At 45.2% G+C, this 19,711-nt stretch overlaps 1 protein-coding gene across 1 annotated transcript in view; it reads left to right on the plus strand.

The window, feature by feature from the left end:
• TSPAN6 (tetraspanin 6) overlaps positions 1-10,156 on the plus strand; it is a 34,079-nt gene extending 23,923 nt beyond the window's left edge. Inside the window, exons 5-7 of the mRNA XM_089652720.1 lie at positions 4,860-4,943; positions 6,814-6,904; positions 8,999-10,156. Of these exons, the coding sequence (XP_089508846.1) occupies positions 4,860-4,943; positions 6,814-6,882 (153 nt within the window). The 3' untranslated portion in view covers positions 6,883-6,904; positions 8,999-10,156. The remainder of the gene's footprint in view (positions 1-4,859; positions 4,944-6,813; positions 6,905-8,998) is intronic.
• The last annotated feature ends 9,555 nt before the right edge of the window (positions 10,157-19,711 follow it).

The following is a 19,711-nucleotide window of genomic DNA, read 5'->3' on the forward strand; positions in this document are numbered from 1 at the left end:
TCCGGGGAGAGCGGATATAGTGAATGCCGGGTCCGGGGAGAGCAGATATAGTGAATGCAGGGTCCGGGGAGAGCGGATATAGTGAATGCAGGGTCCGGGGAGAGCGGATATAGTGAATGCAGGGTCCGGGGAGAGCGGGTATAGTGAATGCGGGGTCCGGCGAGACTGGATATAGTGAATGCGGGGTCCGGCGAGACTGGATATAGTGAATGCGGGGTCCTGGGAGACCGGATATAGTGAATGCGGGGTCCTGGGAGACCGGATATAGTGAATGCAGGGTCCGGGGAGACTGGATATAGTGAATGCAGGGTCCGGGGAGACTGGATATAGTGAATGTAGGGTCCGGGGAGACTGGATATAGTGAATGCAGGGTCCGGGGAGACTGGATATAGTGAATGCAGGGTCCGGGGAGAGCGGACATAGTGAATGCAGGGCCCGGGGAGAGCGGACATAGTGAATGCAGGGCCCGGGGAGAGCGGACATAGTGAATGCAGGGCCCGGGGAGAGCGGACATAGTGAATGCAGGGCCCGGGGAGAGCGGACATAGTGAATGCAGGGCCCGGGGAGACCATGTATAGTGAATGCCGGGTCCGGGGAGAGCGGGTATAGTGAATGCAGGGTCCGGGGAGAGCGGGTATAGTGAATGCAGGGTCCGGGGAGAGCGGATATAGTGAATGCAGGGTCCGGGGAGAGCGGGTATAGTGAATGCAGGGTTCGGGGAGACCATGTATAGTGAATGCAGGGTCCGGGGAGACCATGTATAGTGAATGCCGGGTCCGGGGAGAGCGGATATAGTGAATGCCGGGTCCGGGGAGAGCGGATATAGTGAATGCCGGGTCCGGGGAGAGCGGATATAGTGAATGCAGGGTCCGGGGAGAGCGGATATAGTGAATGCAGGGTCCGGGGAGACCGGATATAGTGAATGCAGGATCCGGGGAGAGCGGATATAGTGAATGCAGGGTCCTGGGGAGAGCGGTTAAGGTGAATGCAGGGTCAGGGGGGGGGGGGGGGGCTCCTCTCCTAGAATGAAATGGCTTACTCTGATCTCACTGCATACTGTGATCTTCTCTCCAAGCTATATAGAGCTCCGCCTTATTTCCTGGCTGAAGGACATCCAGCATCATCTAGCACTTTTCTTCCCCAGCCTTACTATCCCTGGCCCGCCTCTTTCACTCATTGAATTTAATTTCTTCCAATCATGGAGGCTCAGCATCAGATGTGGGTGTTACCTAGGGTGGTCTGAGTTCAAATTCAACTTGTCTAGGAACACCCACCCTTCCAGACTGACATCCACCCATGGAGACATTTTGATATTTAAATATCTCCTCCCAAGAGCCAACCCATTGCTTGCATTAGGGATATTGAGTAGTGAGGCCGGGGCTGCGATGTTTTCAGTAAGCTACATAGAGCACCCTGCTGAACCCCTCCCACCTGCCACATTTGCTGCTTCGCATAGAGAAGCACAGAGACCCAAAATAAATATTTGTAATAGAAATTGAAAGATTTTATCTAAAGCGGAGCTCCAGGTTCCCCCCCCAAAAAAAAAAATATTAGGTTGACTTTCAATACAAGGACACTTGCCTGTCCAGGGATCCAGCACTGTCCTCACCTGGACTGATTCTTCAATCGGCTTTGGATCCGGGCGCCGGCATCTTTAGTAAGAGAAACCGACAGTGAAGCCTTTTGGCTTTAAAGCTGGTTTCCTGCTGCGCTTTGTGAATGCTCCCGCAGTCTTCTGGGACCTGTGAAGTGTCCCAGATGGCTATGGGGGAAGAAGGGGGGAGGGAAACTTCCGGCTCAGATCGCCGTGGTACATCTGGGATCGGGTACCCGCTCCCCCCTCCCCCCAAAAAGAGTACCAAATGTGGCATTGGAGGGGGGAGGCACACAAGCAGAACTTCCCCCTTTTGGGTGAAGTTCTGCTCAGGGGCGGACTGACAACTCATGGGGCCCCCGGGCAATAGGGGATCATGGGGCCCCTGTGTCCTTGCCCAAACTAAAAAAAGTCTATGAAAAAAGTACCAGGGGCATCTCATGGGGACCCCTACTGACCCTGGGCCCTTGGGCAGTACCTGAGTTTCCAAATGGTCAGTCCGCCCCTGGTTCCGCTTTAAAAATGTAATTAGCGTATTGATAGGGGGAGGCAAAATATAAGCAGATTCAACTTCAGCTTTCAGCCTCCCCCTTCCCAAACACCTAAATATTCACACTCCCCTTTTTAAGCCTAAAAGTTCATCTCTGTCCCTCCGCTCTCTCCTCCTATCAGCATGCTTCTTGCACCGCAGCACAACTGATCAGCAATTTGTGCTGCTTTTCTCTCCCCACAGTCTGATTTCCTTTGTATGGGGACTGCAAGAGGATGTTACCGGGCCAGACTCAAGGGCTTACACTGGTTGCAAATTTAGCCTCTTAGTGCCTGAGGGTAAAACCAATGTTAATGCCTAAGCACAATTTTGCAACTTTGACATGTGTTTGTCAAACTGTACATATCATCACAACTACTTTGTGTATCCAGGTGGACTACACCTTGGTTTTTTCAAGACCGATTAGGCTTTCTTCTGGTGGTAAATGGTGATGGATTTCTCTTTTATTATCAAAGGAAAATTGGTCCAAAAAAGTAAAATAAAAAATCATTTTTTTAGCTGTGTATTTATTGTTATTACTATATTTTACCACCAAAGAACAACCCAAAATAGATTCTCTTGCTCCTGACAATCACAGCGATACCACGTATGTCTTATTAGTTGTGTGCGCATTTTGCATTTTTTATCCCACCTGAATACACGGATACAATTTAAATAAAAATTTTTTTTTTGTTTATTTAATTCCACCCAAAATATGCTGCCATGACCTTTGACTCCGACCTTCACCCTAAAACTAACCCAGCAAATCCTGATCTTCTATTTAGTTTATCTCATTTGTAAAACATTTATTTCTTTTCTATTTTCAATTCTTTTACTTTAAATGTTTTATTATTTATTTATTTATTTATTTTTTTGTAAAGCACTTTTGTTTGTTTATATCTCTCTCTCCTGCAAGAAGAGAAAGATATAATGTATTTTCCCTTCATTAAGAAAAGGAAGTAAATACTGGGGCAGGCTCACACATAGTCATTCAGAGGCTATCACCGCGATCAGGTGAACCCCAGGAGTTCAGGTCCTGATCATTCGTAGAGGACCCAGAGCTTTAGGTGAGAGCCTGGTCTCTGTGCGGCACGCTCCCAGCACAAAGAGATGCACGCACACGGAAAGACCCACTTCTGTGAGACCCCATACACTCACCAGCCACTTTATTAGGTACACCTTGCCAAGAAAATCTCCCCCCCACCATGACACCACCACCACCACCAGCCTGAACCATTCATACAAGGCAGGATGGATCCACCACACCATGACACCACCACCTGCCTGAACAATTCAAACAAGGCAGGATGGATCCACCACACCATGACACCACCACCACCAGCCTGAACCATTGATACAAGGCAGAATGGATCCACCACACCAGGACACCACCACCACCAGCCTGAACCGTTGATACAAGGCAGGATGGATCCACCACACCATGACACCACCACCCCCAGCCTGAACCATTGATACAAGGCAGGATGGATCCACCACACCATGACACCACCAGCACCAACCTGAACCATTCATACAAGGCAGGATGGATCCACCACACCATGACACCCCCACCACCAGCTTGAACCATTGATACAAGGCAGGATGGATCCCCTACACCATGACACCACCAGCCTGAACCATTGATAGAAGGCAGGATGGATCCACCACACCATGACTCCACCACCACCAGCCTGAAACATTCATACAAGGCAGGATGGATCCACCACCACCAGCCCGAACCATTGATACAAGGCAGGATGGATCCACCACACCATGACATCACCACCACCAGCCTGAACCATTGATACAAGGCAGGATGGATCCATGCTTTCATGTTGTTTACGCCAAATTCTGACCCTACCATCTGAATGTTGTAGCTGAAATCGAGACTCCTTAGACCAGCCAACGTTTTCCAATCTTCTGTTGTCCAAGTATGGTGAGGCTGTGCAAATTGTAGCTTCCGTTTCCTGTTCTTAGCTGCCAGGAGTGGCACCCGGTGTGGTCTTCTGCTGCTGTAGCCCATCTGCTTCAAGGTTGAACATGTTGTGCGTTCAGAGATGGCATTCTGCATACCTTGGTAGTAACAAGTGGTTATTTGAGTTACTGTTGCCTTTCTGTCATCTCCGCCCAGTCTGCCCATTCTCCTCTGACATCGACAAAGCATTTTCATCCACAACTGCCGCTCACTGGATATTTTCTCTTTTTCGGGCCACTCTCTGTAAACCCTAGAGATGGATGTGCGTGAAAATCCCAGTAGATCAGCAGTTTTTGAAATACTCAGACCAGCCTGTCTGGCACCAACAAAAATGCCACATTCAAAGCCACTTAAATCCCCTTTCTTCCCCATTCTGATGCTTGGATTGAACTTCAGCAGGTTGTCTTCACCACATCTAGATGCCTAAATGCATTGAGTTGCTGCCATGTGATTGGCCGATTAGCAATTTGTGTTATCAAACGATTGATCAGGTGTACCTAATAAAGTGGCCGGTGAGTGTATATGGGTACGGTCAGTGGGAAGGGTTAATGATGTATTATTGATTACAGAGCTGCATTCATTTGTGTCTTTTTATATCTGTCTGGAGTTCAGCTTTAGATCTCCTGATCAGGATTATTTTAGTGGTGGAAGGGGAGCAGAGTGGTCAGTAGAATCTATACTGTACATTGTCTTCCTTCATACCACGGGTGATTGTTGAGGGTTTATCACATATTTAGCCTCGTTATTTATTTTATATCCAGGGCTGCATGTCCTTCGTCACCACCATCATGGAGTCACGGATGGGCGTAGTAGCTGGCATTTCATTTGGCATAGCCTGCTTCCAGGTAAGCACAACTCCTATGTGAAATCAAGGACTGAAGTCCAAGACCAGGGGTCCTCAAACACTCGAAAGGACCGGTTCACTGTCCTCTAGAGTTTAGGGGGTCAGATTGTAGTGGGGAGAAAATAACCTGGTGTTTGTTATTACCAACATTCCCCCTGGTTTGGTGGTCAGTGGGTGTTGAAAATGCCGAGGGTAGGGGAGCAGTGGGAGCAACAAAATTGTCCAATCATTGGTATCAGTGAGAGGAATAGTGTCCCAGTGTCAGGAATAATACCCCATTGTCTGCATCAGTGGGAGCAAGAATGCCCAATTGTTGGTGTCAGTAAGAGGAATAATGCCCCATCATTGGTGTCAGTGGGAGAAGTACTGTCCCATTGTGGATATCATTGGGAGGAATAGTGCCTAGTTGTTATCAGTAGAATGAATAGTGCCCCATCCCTGGTATCAGTAGAAGGAATCATGTCCAACCCTGGTGTCAGTGAGAGGAATAGTGCCCCATCCTTGGTATCAGTGGGAATATTAGTGCTCCATCCTTGGTGTCAGTGGGAGGAATAGTGCCAGTAATGTCAGTGGGAGGAATAGCGGCAGATCCCTGGTTTCAGTGGGAGATATTGTGCCCCATCTTTGGTGTCGGTGGGAGATATAGTACCCCATTGTTTGTGTCAGTGGAAGGAATAGCGCCAGATCCCTGGTATCAGTGGAAGGAATAGTGCCCCATCTTTGGTGCCAGTGGGAATATTAGTGCCCCATCCTTGAAGAAATATGGGAGGAATCGTGCCCCATCCTTGGTGTCAGTGGGAGGAATAGCACCAAATCCCTGGGGTCAGTGGGAGGAATTGTGCCCCATCCTTGGTGTCAGTGGGAGGAATCGTGCCCCATGCTTGGTTTCAGTGGGAGGAATCGTGCCCCATCCTTGTCAGTGGGAGGGAGGAATCATGCCCCATCTTTGGTGTCAGTGGGAGGAATCATGCCCCATCCTTGGTGTCAGTGGGAGGGAGGAATTGTGCCCCATCCTTGGTGTCAGTGGGAGGGAGGAATTGTGCCCCATCCTTGGTGTCAGTGGGAGGGAGGAATCATGGCCCATCCTTGGTGTCAGTGGGAGGAATAGTGCCTATTTATTCGTGTCAGTAGAACACTGCCCTATCCCTGGTGTCAGAGGAATAGTGCCCTATCCCTGATGGCAGTGAGGTGAATAATGGTGCCACATCTTTGTCAATGAGAGGAATGATGCCCCATCTATTATATCAGTGGCAGGAATGGTGCCCCATCCTTGGTGTCAGTGAGAGGGACAATGCACCATAATTGGTGTCAGTGGGAGAAATAATAATGTCAGTAGGAAGAAGAGTGCCTTTGGGCCAGTCAAAGGGCAGCAGTTTGGGAAACCCTGTTCTAAGCAATGGGACTCCATCTTCCAGATCTCGGTAAGCAGAATGTTCCTAATTTCTAACATAAATGTGACTGCTGGAGTTGGCCCGTCTGGGCATACATCTCGGAAGGTACTTGGGATTCTAGAGGATCTTCAGTTCTTCTTGGATCACCATCCCATAGCAGCCAACCAGAAACCCTCTTTTAGCTGATGTCGCCTCCCTCTGTATTCATTGCCTTGCCTTATTGGATAGTGAGGTCTAATGAAAGGCAATGCATTCTAGAAAACGCTCTCCCTTCCCAGTGATATTGGACCAGAGAATCTTTTCTATAGGCATTATGTGCACTTTTAACGCCTCCTGGGTCCTCTTAAAGTCCAATTTGAAGCTTCAGTCCAAATAATAGAAATGGAATTGGGGTAGAAAAGAGATTTTTTTTCTTTTTTTTTTTTTTTTTTATTATTATTATTATTATTATTAATCTGATTCTTTGTTGTTACTTTGTAGCTTGTAGGAATGTTCCTGGCTTGCTGTCTGTCTCGTTACATCACGAACAACCAGTATGAGATGGTGTGAGGCTCATCCGTCGGATGTTCAGGTATAGTATGACCATGCGTTTGTGTGTGTTATACCCGTCTGGATTTCAGCGTTCATTGATTTTTACACAACTTTAACCCCTTCCTGCCCCTCGCATCCCTTTTGAATGGCTGTCCCAGTGATCACATGGTCAGGAGCCGGTCCTGCTGACTCCCCCATCATGAGTATGGACCAGGAGCTGTCTTTGACAGCTTGGTCGCTGTACTGCAAGTGCGCTCTGAGAGCAGAAGGCTCTGCCGTCCAAGGACGCGTATGGGCAGCGTGTGGGCGGTAAAGCGCACCTTCTTTGCTGCCATACATATGCATTGTATGGGCCAGGGGCGGACTGACAACTCATGGGGCACCCGGGCAATAGGGGATCATGGGGCCCTTTTGCCCTTGCCCAAACTCAAAAAAGTCTACCAGGGGCATCTCATGGGGCCCCCTACTGACCCCGGGCCCTCGGGCAGTGCCCGAGTTTCCAAATGGTCAGTCTGCCCCTGGTATGGGCAGCAAGAGGTTAAAGTGATTCTAAAGTCTTAAGGTTTTTTTTTTTTACCTGAATGCATTCTATGCTGAAGGGATCCCCCCCCCCCCTCACCTTCGTATACTCACCTGAGCGGAATCCAGCGAAGTGTACAAGAACGGTGGTTCGCTCTGTCTCTCTTCACGTGGCTGATTGATAGCAGTGGGAGCCATTGGCTCCTGCTGCTGTCAGTCAAATCCTATGATGAGGGAGCCATGGGGGGGACAAAGCCCCGGTGTCTGTGTCAATGGACGCAGACAGCGGAGTTCAGGAACAAGCGCACACAAGTGCCCCCGTTCACAAGTGGCTTGCTCGGGGGTACTCAGAAGGGGGAGGATCCAGGAGAACTGGCAGGGAACCCCCGAAGAGGAGGATCAGTGCTGCTCTGTGCAAATTCATTGACATGTTTGTTGCCTGCTTGCCGACTGCCTCCTGTAGGAGTATGGCGGCTGAGTAGCTCTCCTGGGCTGGATCACATACCTAGTACACGATCCAGCACTTTCAGGTAGGAAGCGCGCAACGTGTGGGCGGTGCGCCGGCTGTGCTATGATTAGTCACAGTAAGAAGCTGATCGATGAGGAGACACACTGAACGGATGCATATGATAACAGAGCTCTCTCATGTCTGTGGGGATGTGTTGGATTTTGCTTCCCTGCAAAGTAGGGAATAAAATCCAGCACATCCCTAAATGAAATCAGCACAGAATATACACAAAAAAGCCGGTTATGCACACATTTAACCCTTTGATCGCCCCAAATGTTTAACTCCTTCCCATCCAGTGTCAGTACAGCATCAGTGCATATTGTTTAGCACCGATCACTGTATTAGTGCCACTGGTTCCCGCAAAGTGTCAGTTATTGCCAGATTGCACACCGCATTATAAGTCGCTGCCATAACTAGTATAAAAAATAAAAATTCCTGTAAATCTACACCATAGTTTGTAAACGCTATAATGTTCAAGTGAATTGATCAGTATACGATTATTATTATACAGTATTTATATAGCGCCAAAGGGTTTGCTCAGCGCTGTACAGTAGCAAGGGGGGACAGAACATGAGACAAGACAGTAAAAATACACTACACGAGGGGTTCGAGGGCCCTGCTCTTTCGAGCTTACAATCTAGGAGGGAGGGGAAGGTGGCACAAGAGGAGATGGCTGTGGGGGATGGAGTTATTGGGATTTTGTTTACAAAATATATACAGAAGAAAATATATTGGCCTAAATTTATGAAGAAATTTGTTGGAAAACACTTTATAGCAGAAAGTGAAAAATAGTGTGTGTGTGGGGGGGGGGGGGGGGTCAACATTTTCAGTCTTTTTTGTTTATAGTACAAAAAATAACACAGTGGTGATCACATTCCACCGATAGAATAAAATGATATCAATTGTGAGGAAAAAAACTATATAAATGTTATTTATATACAGAGTTGCACGACCGCACAATTACCAGACAAAAAGCAAAAAATGGCCTGGTCAGGAAGGGGAGGTAAATCTTCCGAAGGTCAAATTTAAAAAAAAAAAAAAAAAAATGTAATATCACTTTAATGTAATATTCTTATATTTTTATTAATTTTACTTTTCTCATTTCAGGGAATTATTCTGTGAATCCTCAGATACTTGTGACCACAGCGACCCACAGAGAAGACTGTTTTCGCATCGCTCAGATTATGTTTTAAATCGGCTTCCATCATTTTACATCAGGACCACTTTAAGGGACTATACTACCTTTTTTTTTTTTTTTTTTTTTTTTGCTTTTACAGTCAGTTTTAAGTCAGTGTCCTAAACCTGCAGCAATCCTGGTGTTGACCGACTACAATGGCCAACGCTCCTCCTTTTAATGGAAGTACACGGGAACCCGTCACGAGAGACCTACCTCTGTGCTGTTGTTTTCTATTCACTGCCTGGTGTCATGCCAGTCTTCCATGTTCACAGCTCGGCAAGACACACCTTGTGTCCCAGCTTTCCAATTTACCGGCTGCATTTTCCTTCTTGTGAAGCCAGAGGATCAGCTTGACGGCCAGGCATCCAGCATTTTTTTCTAAGGCAATTGGATATGGCAGCATGGGCGTTTCTCTCATTACAATTCAGAAATGATATGCGCTTTGCATAGAGCTCCGTGTGATCAGATCATGGAGAGGTATAGGCTACTAAGTGTCTGTTGGGTAGATGGAAGCAGCTGGGCTTTTCCTTTTTTTTTAACTTTTTTTTTTTTTTTTTTTTTGTATCAGATTCTGATAAAAGGGACACAATTGTATAAACTCCGTATAGTTAAAAAAAAAAAAAAAAAGGAATTTTGCTCCTTCGGAATGTTGAATCCATGCAAATGTCCTTTTTTTTTTTTTCGGGAGGAAAATTAACTTTGGAATCCAGAACAAAACCCGAACAATCCTTCCCTTGGTCAGAACCCTCTTCGTTTTGCATACTTGAATCCGCCGCAACACTAAGGGCCCACTTGTACCTTTTCATTGTCGGATGGCCCGTGCTACTGCAGCTCGCAATGCACAATACATGGATAGTTTCATTGCTGTTCATTGTGCAGTACCTTGCGGTGGGCCGGTGCTAGAATATTTTGCACCCTAGGCAGGACCAGCTACTTGCCCCCCTTAAATAAATAAAAAGAACTAAAAACAGTAGAAAATATTAAATCAACAAAAAATGAAACTCCTAAATTTCTTTTAATTTGCAAAATAAGTGCTGGAAGATGCCACTAGCATCAATATTAAAGACAACATTTTAACCAAATATAAATTATCTGTATTAACCAATCAGACAGAGAAACGAGCAAACTAAGAAAAAAAACAGCGTTCCAAAACTCCACAGTGATCACCAGCCGGCTTGCAGTAAGGGACTGAGTCTGAGAGGAACACTGGAAGTAGCGGCAGCACAGCTGCTGCACTGGCCCCAGACACCCGGCATCTCCCTCTGTCCTTTCTTCCTCCCCCTCTGACGCCCCTCCCCTCAGCTGAAGGATTATTCATGATGTGGCAGAGCCCAACATGATCAATAAGTGTCCGCTCCCCTCACCCCGACCATAGTCCGCCCCTCTCCTCCTCCTGTCACCTCCGTGACCCACCATCCTCCTAGGCTCGGCTCACCTCTGGTTCCTGCCGGGATGCGGAGTCCAGGCTGCTGTTCTCAGCGAGGACAGGCGACCTCCCAGCACTACACCGCTTCCCTCTCATACACATCGGGCCCCGAACATCCTACTCACATGGGGTTAACCCTGCAACCAGAGCACACCCCCGCCTATTGACTGGCTCCATCTGTGGAGAAGAAGGCGGAGCCAGTGCTGGACACGCCCCATTAAGTCACTAACCAGCTCCCTGTTACAGTTGGAGGATCATGTGTACCAGTGCGTGTTCCGGAGATGTATGGGACCGATCCTCCAATCAGAGACTGCTGACCACCCAGTATCCTGGGCTAATGTCATCACTTCCCATCCTTGGGGGAGCCGACACTTCACTGCTACATGGAATACTGTCATGTATTCAGACAATGGTGCAGAGTAAAGATACCATTATTCCCTGTGTATGAGGGGAGGGGGACTCTGCAGAGAAATGAAGAATTCATATAAGAGGTCCATAGACCACACAGAGACAGTGCCAACCTGTGCTGCACGCAGGTGCCCCTCGGTGGCAGTGTGCCCTAGGCAGCTGCCTAGTTTGCCTAGTGGAAGCATCGGCCCTGGGTGCGCTCTAGTTAATTCCAGCTAAAATGATGTGACATTTTCAGTGCGTTGGCAGTCCTGTTTTTTTTTAATTTTTTTTATTTTTTTATATTGGTGTGCCTTAATGCCATGCATTCTAATGCACTTCACAAATGTAAATGGACCCATCAGGGGCTGTGTTGGGAATCTCCACTTTCATTCTTCTTTCATCTTGTGCGTGTGAGCCTATACATTGGTTTTCTTAGCTTACTCCTTTGTTTTCAGTTGCAGATTTTTCTTTTCCATTTAGAGTTTTTTTTTTTTTTTTCCCCATTTCTGTGGCATAGGACAATACGGGTTGTATTTGTACATTCACTGTGAGGATGTCAGTGCATGTGCACAACCATCGCAAATAATCCCCGTAATGCGTCTAATATGTTTATCTCCTATGATCGTCCACTCTGTCTGGTGGCTATAATGTGGTACTTCTCTGAAATACCTAAATCTGGAAAATACCACATTATGTCCAATAGATGGAGCTGACGATCATAGGAAATATATTAGACATATTACAGGGATTAATTCTGACAGCTGTATGAATGCTGTGACATTTATACAGCATTATTTTATTTATTTTTTATATATATATAAATGGACCCCAGGGTGCTGTCTACAGTCTACTGTATCTGAAGACAGTGGAAGTAAGAAATCACAGATGGGAGAAGAAAGAAATGACAAGCAGTTTGTGTATTGAAAGAGACAGGATATAGCCAGTGAATTTGGAATTTGGAATCCGCATACTTGTTCCTGGCAGTCAACAATGATACCCCCCTCAATATTTTATAGCAAAGTATCGCTGCCTCTCCTTTGTAACAACGTTCCAATGTTCATAAGAAAATCAAAAAATAAAATGTCAGACTTCACTGGTATCTGGGAGCACACCACTTGTAACAATAAAATCCTTTGTATTTATTATATTTGTATAAAATCCAAACTAACAAAAAAATCACTAAAAAACAATATAAGGTCATCACCCAAATATATAGATCATTTCTGCAATTCAAACATTCTTCAATTCCAGTAATCCATAGAAGTCAACGGGTTTCGCCTATGTGCTTCCTCAGGACCATCAATTAGGATTTCCAGGAGTATGACCCAACTATGAAAACATACATTAAGATGCATCCTTAAGTATACACAATATTGCAGAAAAACAAAAAAATATATACATATAGAAGATAGAGAGACTGGTATGTTATCTCAGGCTTGGCCCTTGGTCTCCCAGTTTGGAGATATCTTAAAATAACATGGGAGTGTACCAGTCTGTCCGTCTTCTATATACATTTTTTTGTTTTTCTGCTTTTTGTATAATATTGTATATACTTAAGGATATGTCTTACTGTATGTTTTTATAGTTGGGTCATACTCCTGTAAATCCTAAATGATGGTCCTGAGGAAGCACATAGGCGAAACACGTTGACCTCTATGGATTACTGGAATTGAAGAATGTTTGAATTGAAGAAATGATCTATATATTTGAGTGATGACTTTATATTGTTTTTAGTGGGTTTTTTTTTTTGTTGTTTTGGATTTTATAGAAATGTAATAAAAACAACGATTTTTATTGCGATTACTTTTTTATAAAATCCAAAACAACAAAAAAAAACCCCACTAAAAACAGATCAAATATATAGATCGTTTCTTCAATTCAAACATTCTTCAGTTCCAGTAATCCATAGAAGTCAACATGTTTCGCCTATGTGCTTCCTCAGGACCATCAATTAGGATTTACAGGAGTATGACCCAACTATGAAAACATACATTAAGATATATCCTTCAGTATAAACAATATTACACAAAAAGCAGAAAAAAATTATATAGAAGATATATATATTATATACAGGTGAAACTCAAAAAATTAGAATATGGTGCAAAAGTTCATTTATTTCAGTGCAGCAACTTAAAAGGTGAAACTAATATATGAGACTCATTACATGCAAAGCAAGATAGTTCAAGCCGTGATTTGTCATCATTGTGATGATTATGGCTTACAGCTCATGAAAACCCCAAATCCACAATCTCAGAAAATGAGAATATTGTGAAAAGGTGGAATATTCTCGGCTCAAAGTGTCCCACTCTAATCAGATAATTAAGCCATAACACCTGCAAAGGGTTCCTGAGCCTTTAAATGGTCTCTCAGTCTGGTTCAGTAGGAATCACAATCATGGGAAAGACTGCTGACCTGACACCATCATTGACACCCTCCATAAGGAGGGAAAGCCTCAAAAGGTAATTGCACAAGAAGTTGGATGTTCCCAAAGTGCTGTATCAAAGCACATTAATAGAAAGTTATATGGAAGGGAAAAGTGTGGAAGAAAAAGGTGCACAAGCAGCAGGGATGACCGCAGCCTGGAGAGGACTGTCAGGAAAAGGCCATTCAAAAGTGTTGGGGACTTTCACAAGAAGTGGACTGAGGCTGGAGTCAGTGCATCAAGAGCCACCACACACAGACGGATCCTGGACATGGGCTTCAAATGTCGTATTCCTCTTGTCAAGCCGCTCCTGAACAACAAACAACGTCAGGAGCGTCTTACCTGGGCTAAAGAAAAACAGACCTGATCTGTTGCTCAGTGGTCCAAAGTCCTATGACTTTGACCTCTATGGATTACTGGAATTGAAGAATGTTTGAATTATTATTATTATACAGGATTTATATAGCGCCAACAGTTTGCTCAGCGCTTTACAATATAAAGGGAGACAATACAAGAGGGATAGGAGGGCCCTGCTCCTTGGAGCTTACAATCTAGGAGATTGAAGAAATGTATTACTTATTTCAGGTACTTATACAGCTCCATCAATTTATGTGGCGCTTTACAAATATATTGTACAGTCACATCAGTCCCTAACCCTCAAGGGGCGTACAATCTAAGGTTCCTAAATCACATTCATACATACTAGGGCCAGTTCTCACCTACCAGCATGTCTTCGGAGTGTGGGAGGAAACCCCACGCAGGCACAGGGAGAACATGCGAACTCCAGACTTGAGGTGCTGTGGTTGGGATTTGAACCAGCAACCCTAGTACTGCCAGGAGGAAGTGCTAACCATTTAGCCACTGTGCTGCCCAATATAATCTATGTCTTTGAGTGATGACCTTATATTGTTTTTAGTGGGCTTTTTGGATTTTATAGAAATGTAATAAAAACTTCGATTTTTCTTGATCTGTTATGTGTTCCCTGGTACCAGTAAGGTCCGACATTTTATTTTTTTTTATTTTCATCCCCCGATATTTGTATACTGACAGGTGCCCCTTGAAGGGAGACTGCTGTAGGAGACATCCATTGGCTCCATTGCTGGTCGTCTTCTGAAAGTGCTAATTTCCTGGCTTTCTTCGATCCTGGCCCCACCTCTATAGCCTTTTACAAGATCATAGAACCCAAGTTCAGCCAATGCTTTTTGTTGTTGTTTTAGCTTTGTGTAGAGCGCGGTAGCTGGCAGCCTCTGCCTGGTGTTTATTGCTGTCCATGTCCCCATTGGGAAATGTTCCCCTCACTTTCTATCCGGAGGGGGAGTTGATAGGAAGAATCTCCAATTAGTATTTAGTACACAGGCAAGAAACCCATTTTTAATAAGGCGGGAGGGATAATACAGGAGGGATCAGAGGGCTCTGTTCCTTAGAGCTGACAATCTAAGAGGGGGGGGGGTGTACCTTCCCATCCCAGTGACAACTGGTGTGCTAATCTCTTGTATGGGTGTCCCATGGAGAGGAAATGAAGGGAAATAGAATTCCCAAAGGAGTCACAGACCTAAAAAACAATAGAGATGTTATCTCTTCCCCATTCCATGGAACACACAAGATGTCTGGAGTCAAGTTTTAAGGTGTCAGTAAACCCAAATGGTATTTTTACACTGGAGGCTCCCAGATGGCAATAGTTTCCATATACTCTTCTGTACAACCAGTTCAGTAAATGGTAGATTCCTGGTCATCCTGCCAGTGTGCCGGCCTTTCTCATTCCGGGTGACAACGCTCTGCGGACTGATCTTCCCTATGCAGCGTTGTCACCCGCATGTTCATGCTCCATTTATGTGTCCCAAACAGCCGTGATTGTGCATGATCCCCTCCGCTCCAGCATACCCCCCCCCGTGAGGTGTCATGCCAATAAGAAATTGTTTTATCTGTTAGTCTTCCCAACCAGTATGGCAGGAGGGGTGTAGATGGGCTCACTGACACACTGCATAATGGGGGCTTACTGACACACTGCATAATGGGGGCTTACTGACACACTACATAATGGGGGCTTACTGACACACTGCATAATGGGGCTTACTGACACACTACATAATGGGGGCTTATTGACACACTACATAATGGGGGCTTATTGACACACTGCATAACGGGGGCTTACTGGCACACTGCATAATGGGGGCTTACTGACACACTACATAATGGGGGCTTACTGACACACTACATAATGGGGGCTTACTGACACACTACATAATGGGGGCTTATTGACACACTACATAATGGGGGCTTACAGACACACTACATAATGGGGGCTTACTGACACATTACATAATGGGGGCATACTTATACAGTGCATAATGGGGGCTTACTGACACACTACATAACGGGGGCTTATTGAAACACTACATAATGGGGGTTTACTGACACACTGCATAATGGCTTACTGACACATATAATGGTTGCCTACTGTCACATTACATAATGGGGGCTTACTGACACATTACATAATGGGGGCTTACTGACACATTGCATAATGGGGGCTTACTGACACATTACATAATGGGGGCTTACTGACACATTACATAATGGGGGCTTACTGACACACTGCATAATGGGGGCTTACTGACACATTACATAATGGGGGCTTACTGACACACTGCATAATGGGGGTTACTGACACACTGCATAATGGGGCTCACAGACACACTACATAATGGGGGCTTACTGACACACTGCATAATGGGGGCTTACTGACACATTACATAATGGGGGCTTACTGACACACTGCATAATGGGGGTTACTGACACACTGCATAATGGGGCTCACAGACACACTACATAATGGGGGTTTACTGACACACTGCATAAGGGGGGCTTACTGACACACTGCATAACAGGGTCTTACTGACACACTACATAACAGGGTCTTACTGACACACTGCATAACGGGGGCTTACTGACACACTACATATTGGGTTCTGTATATTGGCTTACTGAAACTTTCATTCTACACTTTGAACAAATCTCCTGGTTTATTGATGGGTATCTCTGTAGATTATTTATTGTTCTTTATTTGCTTCATTTAAAAGGCAGAAATTCTCACATTTGTGATCATTTGGGAGCCAATAGCTTGAGGTTTTCTTGTGTACAAAGAGAAGGATTCAGCTGAGCACAATATATATAGCCGGCCCGGTGCCAACGCTGTTCTATGACCCATGCACAATATCTCCTGTGGGTGGGTTTGGTATCCTGTGGCCCCCAGCAGTAGCAGTAGTACCAATCACAGCGTGCCTTGCAGTGTCTGTAGTTCCTTAGTAGCCAAAGGGCCACAGCTTGCCCATTGCACTTCCAGATGGTGCCTTGCAAATGTTTCTCTTTGTCACATCATTCCTCCCTTCTTCTGGTCACCATACACGGTCCAATCTGATGGTACAGTCAGTGTTAGATTTACCAACATGATGTAATATGATGTATATAACCTAATATATCCAACACATTGGTAGCCATTGAGGCGGCACGTCAACTACATAGCTATTGGAAGATCTAAGGCAGCCCATACATAAGCAGGTTGAAAGAAAAAAAAAGATCTGATTCCCCCTTTCACACTTTTGAGATGGATGGGGGAATCCTCCCCGCTGAGCTATTGTATGCTGACAGCAGGAAGACTTCCCCACCATCAGAATACACTGATCAGCATTGCAGCCTATAGCCTGCAGCCTGATGGAGCGGGGACGATCCACCCGAGCGGCTGTACAGAAGTCGATCGATAGATCGACATCTGTACACCCCCTATGCCAGGGGTAGGCAACCTGCGGCTCTCTAGCTGTTGTGGAACTACATTTCCCATGAGGCATTGCAAAGATTACAAAACTGACAGTTACAGCTATGACTTGCAGAGGCATGATGGAACTTGTAGTCCTGCGGCTCTCAGGTTGCCTTCCCCTGCCCTATGCCCATATAAGCATTGAAATTTAGCAGTCCTGAATTCCTATCCATGTATGGGCAGCTTAAAGGAGATTGTACAATCAGGTTGTCATATCTCTGATGAGCTCATGATTTGTCTAATACAGTGGTGGGCAACCTTTTTTTTCAACTGAGCCAAATCTCGCCAAAACCACGATTGAAATTTATTTTGAGAGCCACATTTTTAAAACTGAAAATACATCCCCCATATAGTAATTCATCCCCCATAGTAATTCATCCCCCATATAGTAATTCATCCCCCCTATAGTAATTCATTCCCCATATAGTAATTCATCCCCCATATAGTAATTCATCCCCCCTATAGTAATTCATCCCCCCTATAGTAATTCATCCCCCATATAGTAATTCATTCCCCATATAGTAATTCATCCCCCATATAGTAATTCATCCCCCATAGTAATTCATCCCCCATATAGTAATTCATCCTCCCTATAGTAATTCATTCCCCATATTGTGTCAATTCACTTACCTTTGCTCCGCGCGCTCCTCTCGCCGTGTTCCCGCGCCGTTCCGGTCTTCAGGGCGGACTGTGAGAGGAGAGTTCGTCACGCTGCCCCGCCTACATCCTGACAGCCAATGTTTGCCACGCTCCGCGGGCCAGATTAAAAGGTCCGCTGGGCCGTAGTTTGCCCATTGCTGGGCTAGCTGCAGAGTCCTGACTTTTGGGGCGGCCGCCCGAGAGGAGGGAGGGGAGCGGGCGCCCGGCACACAGAAGAGCCGCATTAAAATGTGTAAAGAGGCCGCATGTGGCTCGCGAGCCACGGCTTGCCGACCACTGAGCTACGGCAACCCTATTGCCTGTTACCTGGTGGGCAGTGTGCTCCGGAGCCGCAGCAAAGGTGAAAAAGAGCCGCATGCGGCTCTGGAGCCGCGGGTTGCCGACACCCGGTCTAATATAAAAAATGTGTTTTTTAGAGTTGGGCCGGTTCGGCTAAAATGCATATTTCGGTCACGGGTTCATTTTTACGGGTGGTTGGTAGTCGGGTTTTTTTTATGTTATGTTTTTTTTTTAAGGCTCCATGCACACGGGGCGTTTTAATAAAGTGGTAATGTTAGCTGTGTAAAGTCACGTTAAAAATGTGAGTTTTTCAGCTTTTTTGTATTAGCCTTTAGCTGCATTTTTTCACGTTTCTATTTTTTAGCGTTTTTAGAGGTGTTTTTTTTTTTTTTTTTTTACCTAAAAAAATTATTTTTTTAGGTAAAAGTAAAAAACGCTGATTTGCCGTGATTTACTACATTTCGCAGCGTTAGAGCATTTTTACAGCTAAAAAACTCCTCTAGAAACCCACTAATTCTGGGGGTTTTTTTCAGCCAGAAAACGTTAATCCCAGTCTGTGTGTGTATGGACACATAGGATAACATGCTGGGGGGGTTACTGGATGTAGAAAAAAATGTCAAAAGCCAAAAACAGCCGCTGTAAAACATCCCGTGTGCGTGAGGATTGAGCCCCCATACACACGGGACGTTTTGATAACGCTAGTAATGTTAGCTGTGTAAAGTCACGTTAAAAATGTGATTTTTTTTCAGCGTTTTTGTATTAGCGTTTTGCCGCTTTTTTTGTGTTTGTGTTTAGAGGTTTTTTGTTTTTTTTTTACCAAAAATTAAAAATTTCTTTTTGTAAAAAAAAAAAAAAGTCCAAAAACACTGGTTTGCTGCAACTTACTGCATTTTTCAGTGTTTTTACAGCTAAAAAGCTCCTCTAGATTCTGTTTTTTTTTTTTCCAGCCAAAAAACATTGATTCCAGTCTGTGTGTGTATGGACACATAGGATAGTTTAGGGGCCCATTCACACCACGTAGTACCACGTTGGGCGGTTATTCAAGAACAGTCCCACCGCAAGACAAGAAAAAAATGCCTTGTGTCCTACCTGGGGGGTATCCACTTATGCATGACTTTTTGGGGGGGCAGCCCAGTGCAATGCAGTCCAGCGCCTTACACCGCACTGCCACTGTGTGACGTTGCAATAAAGTTCATTGAAAAAAAAAAAAGGGACACAGTCTGATGTGACGCATTAGCACTACTTTCATCCTACCGAAGTAGCTACAGTACGTTCTAATGCATCCGCTGGTTTAGGCTTTTTTCCTACGTTTTTCCGCGCTTGCGTTTTTAGCGTTCTTTTTACCATAAAAAAAATGTTTTTGGTCAAAAAAGTCCAAAAACACTGGTTTGTGGTATTTTGTCGTGTTTTTCAGTGCTAAAGAATTTTTATACATAAAACTAGAAACCCAATATTTCTGGGGGGTTTTTTCAGCCAAAAAACGTTGATTCCAGTCTGTGTGTGTATGGACACCTAGGATAACATGCTGGGGGGCTACTGGCTGTAGAGGGAAAAAAAGCCAAAAACAGCCGCTGTATAAATGTCCCGTGTGCATGAGGACTGAAGTGTGAGCTGGAGTTTGGCTTCAATTTGTTAGTGTATTTAAATCTGCT

The sequence above is a fragment of the Staurois parvus genome, unplaced genomic scaffold, assembly GCF_062004578.1.
Source record: "Staurois parvus isolate SC_StPar_1 unplaced genomic scaffold, SC_StPar_1.0 ptg000691l, whole genome shotgun sequence".
NCBI lineage: Eukaryota > Metazoa > Chordata > Amphibia > Anura > Ranidae > Staurois > Staurois parvus.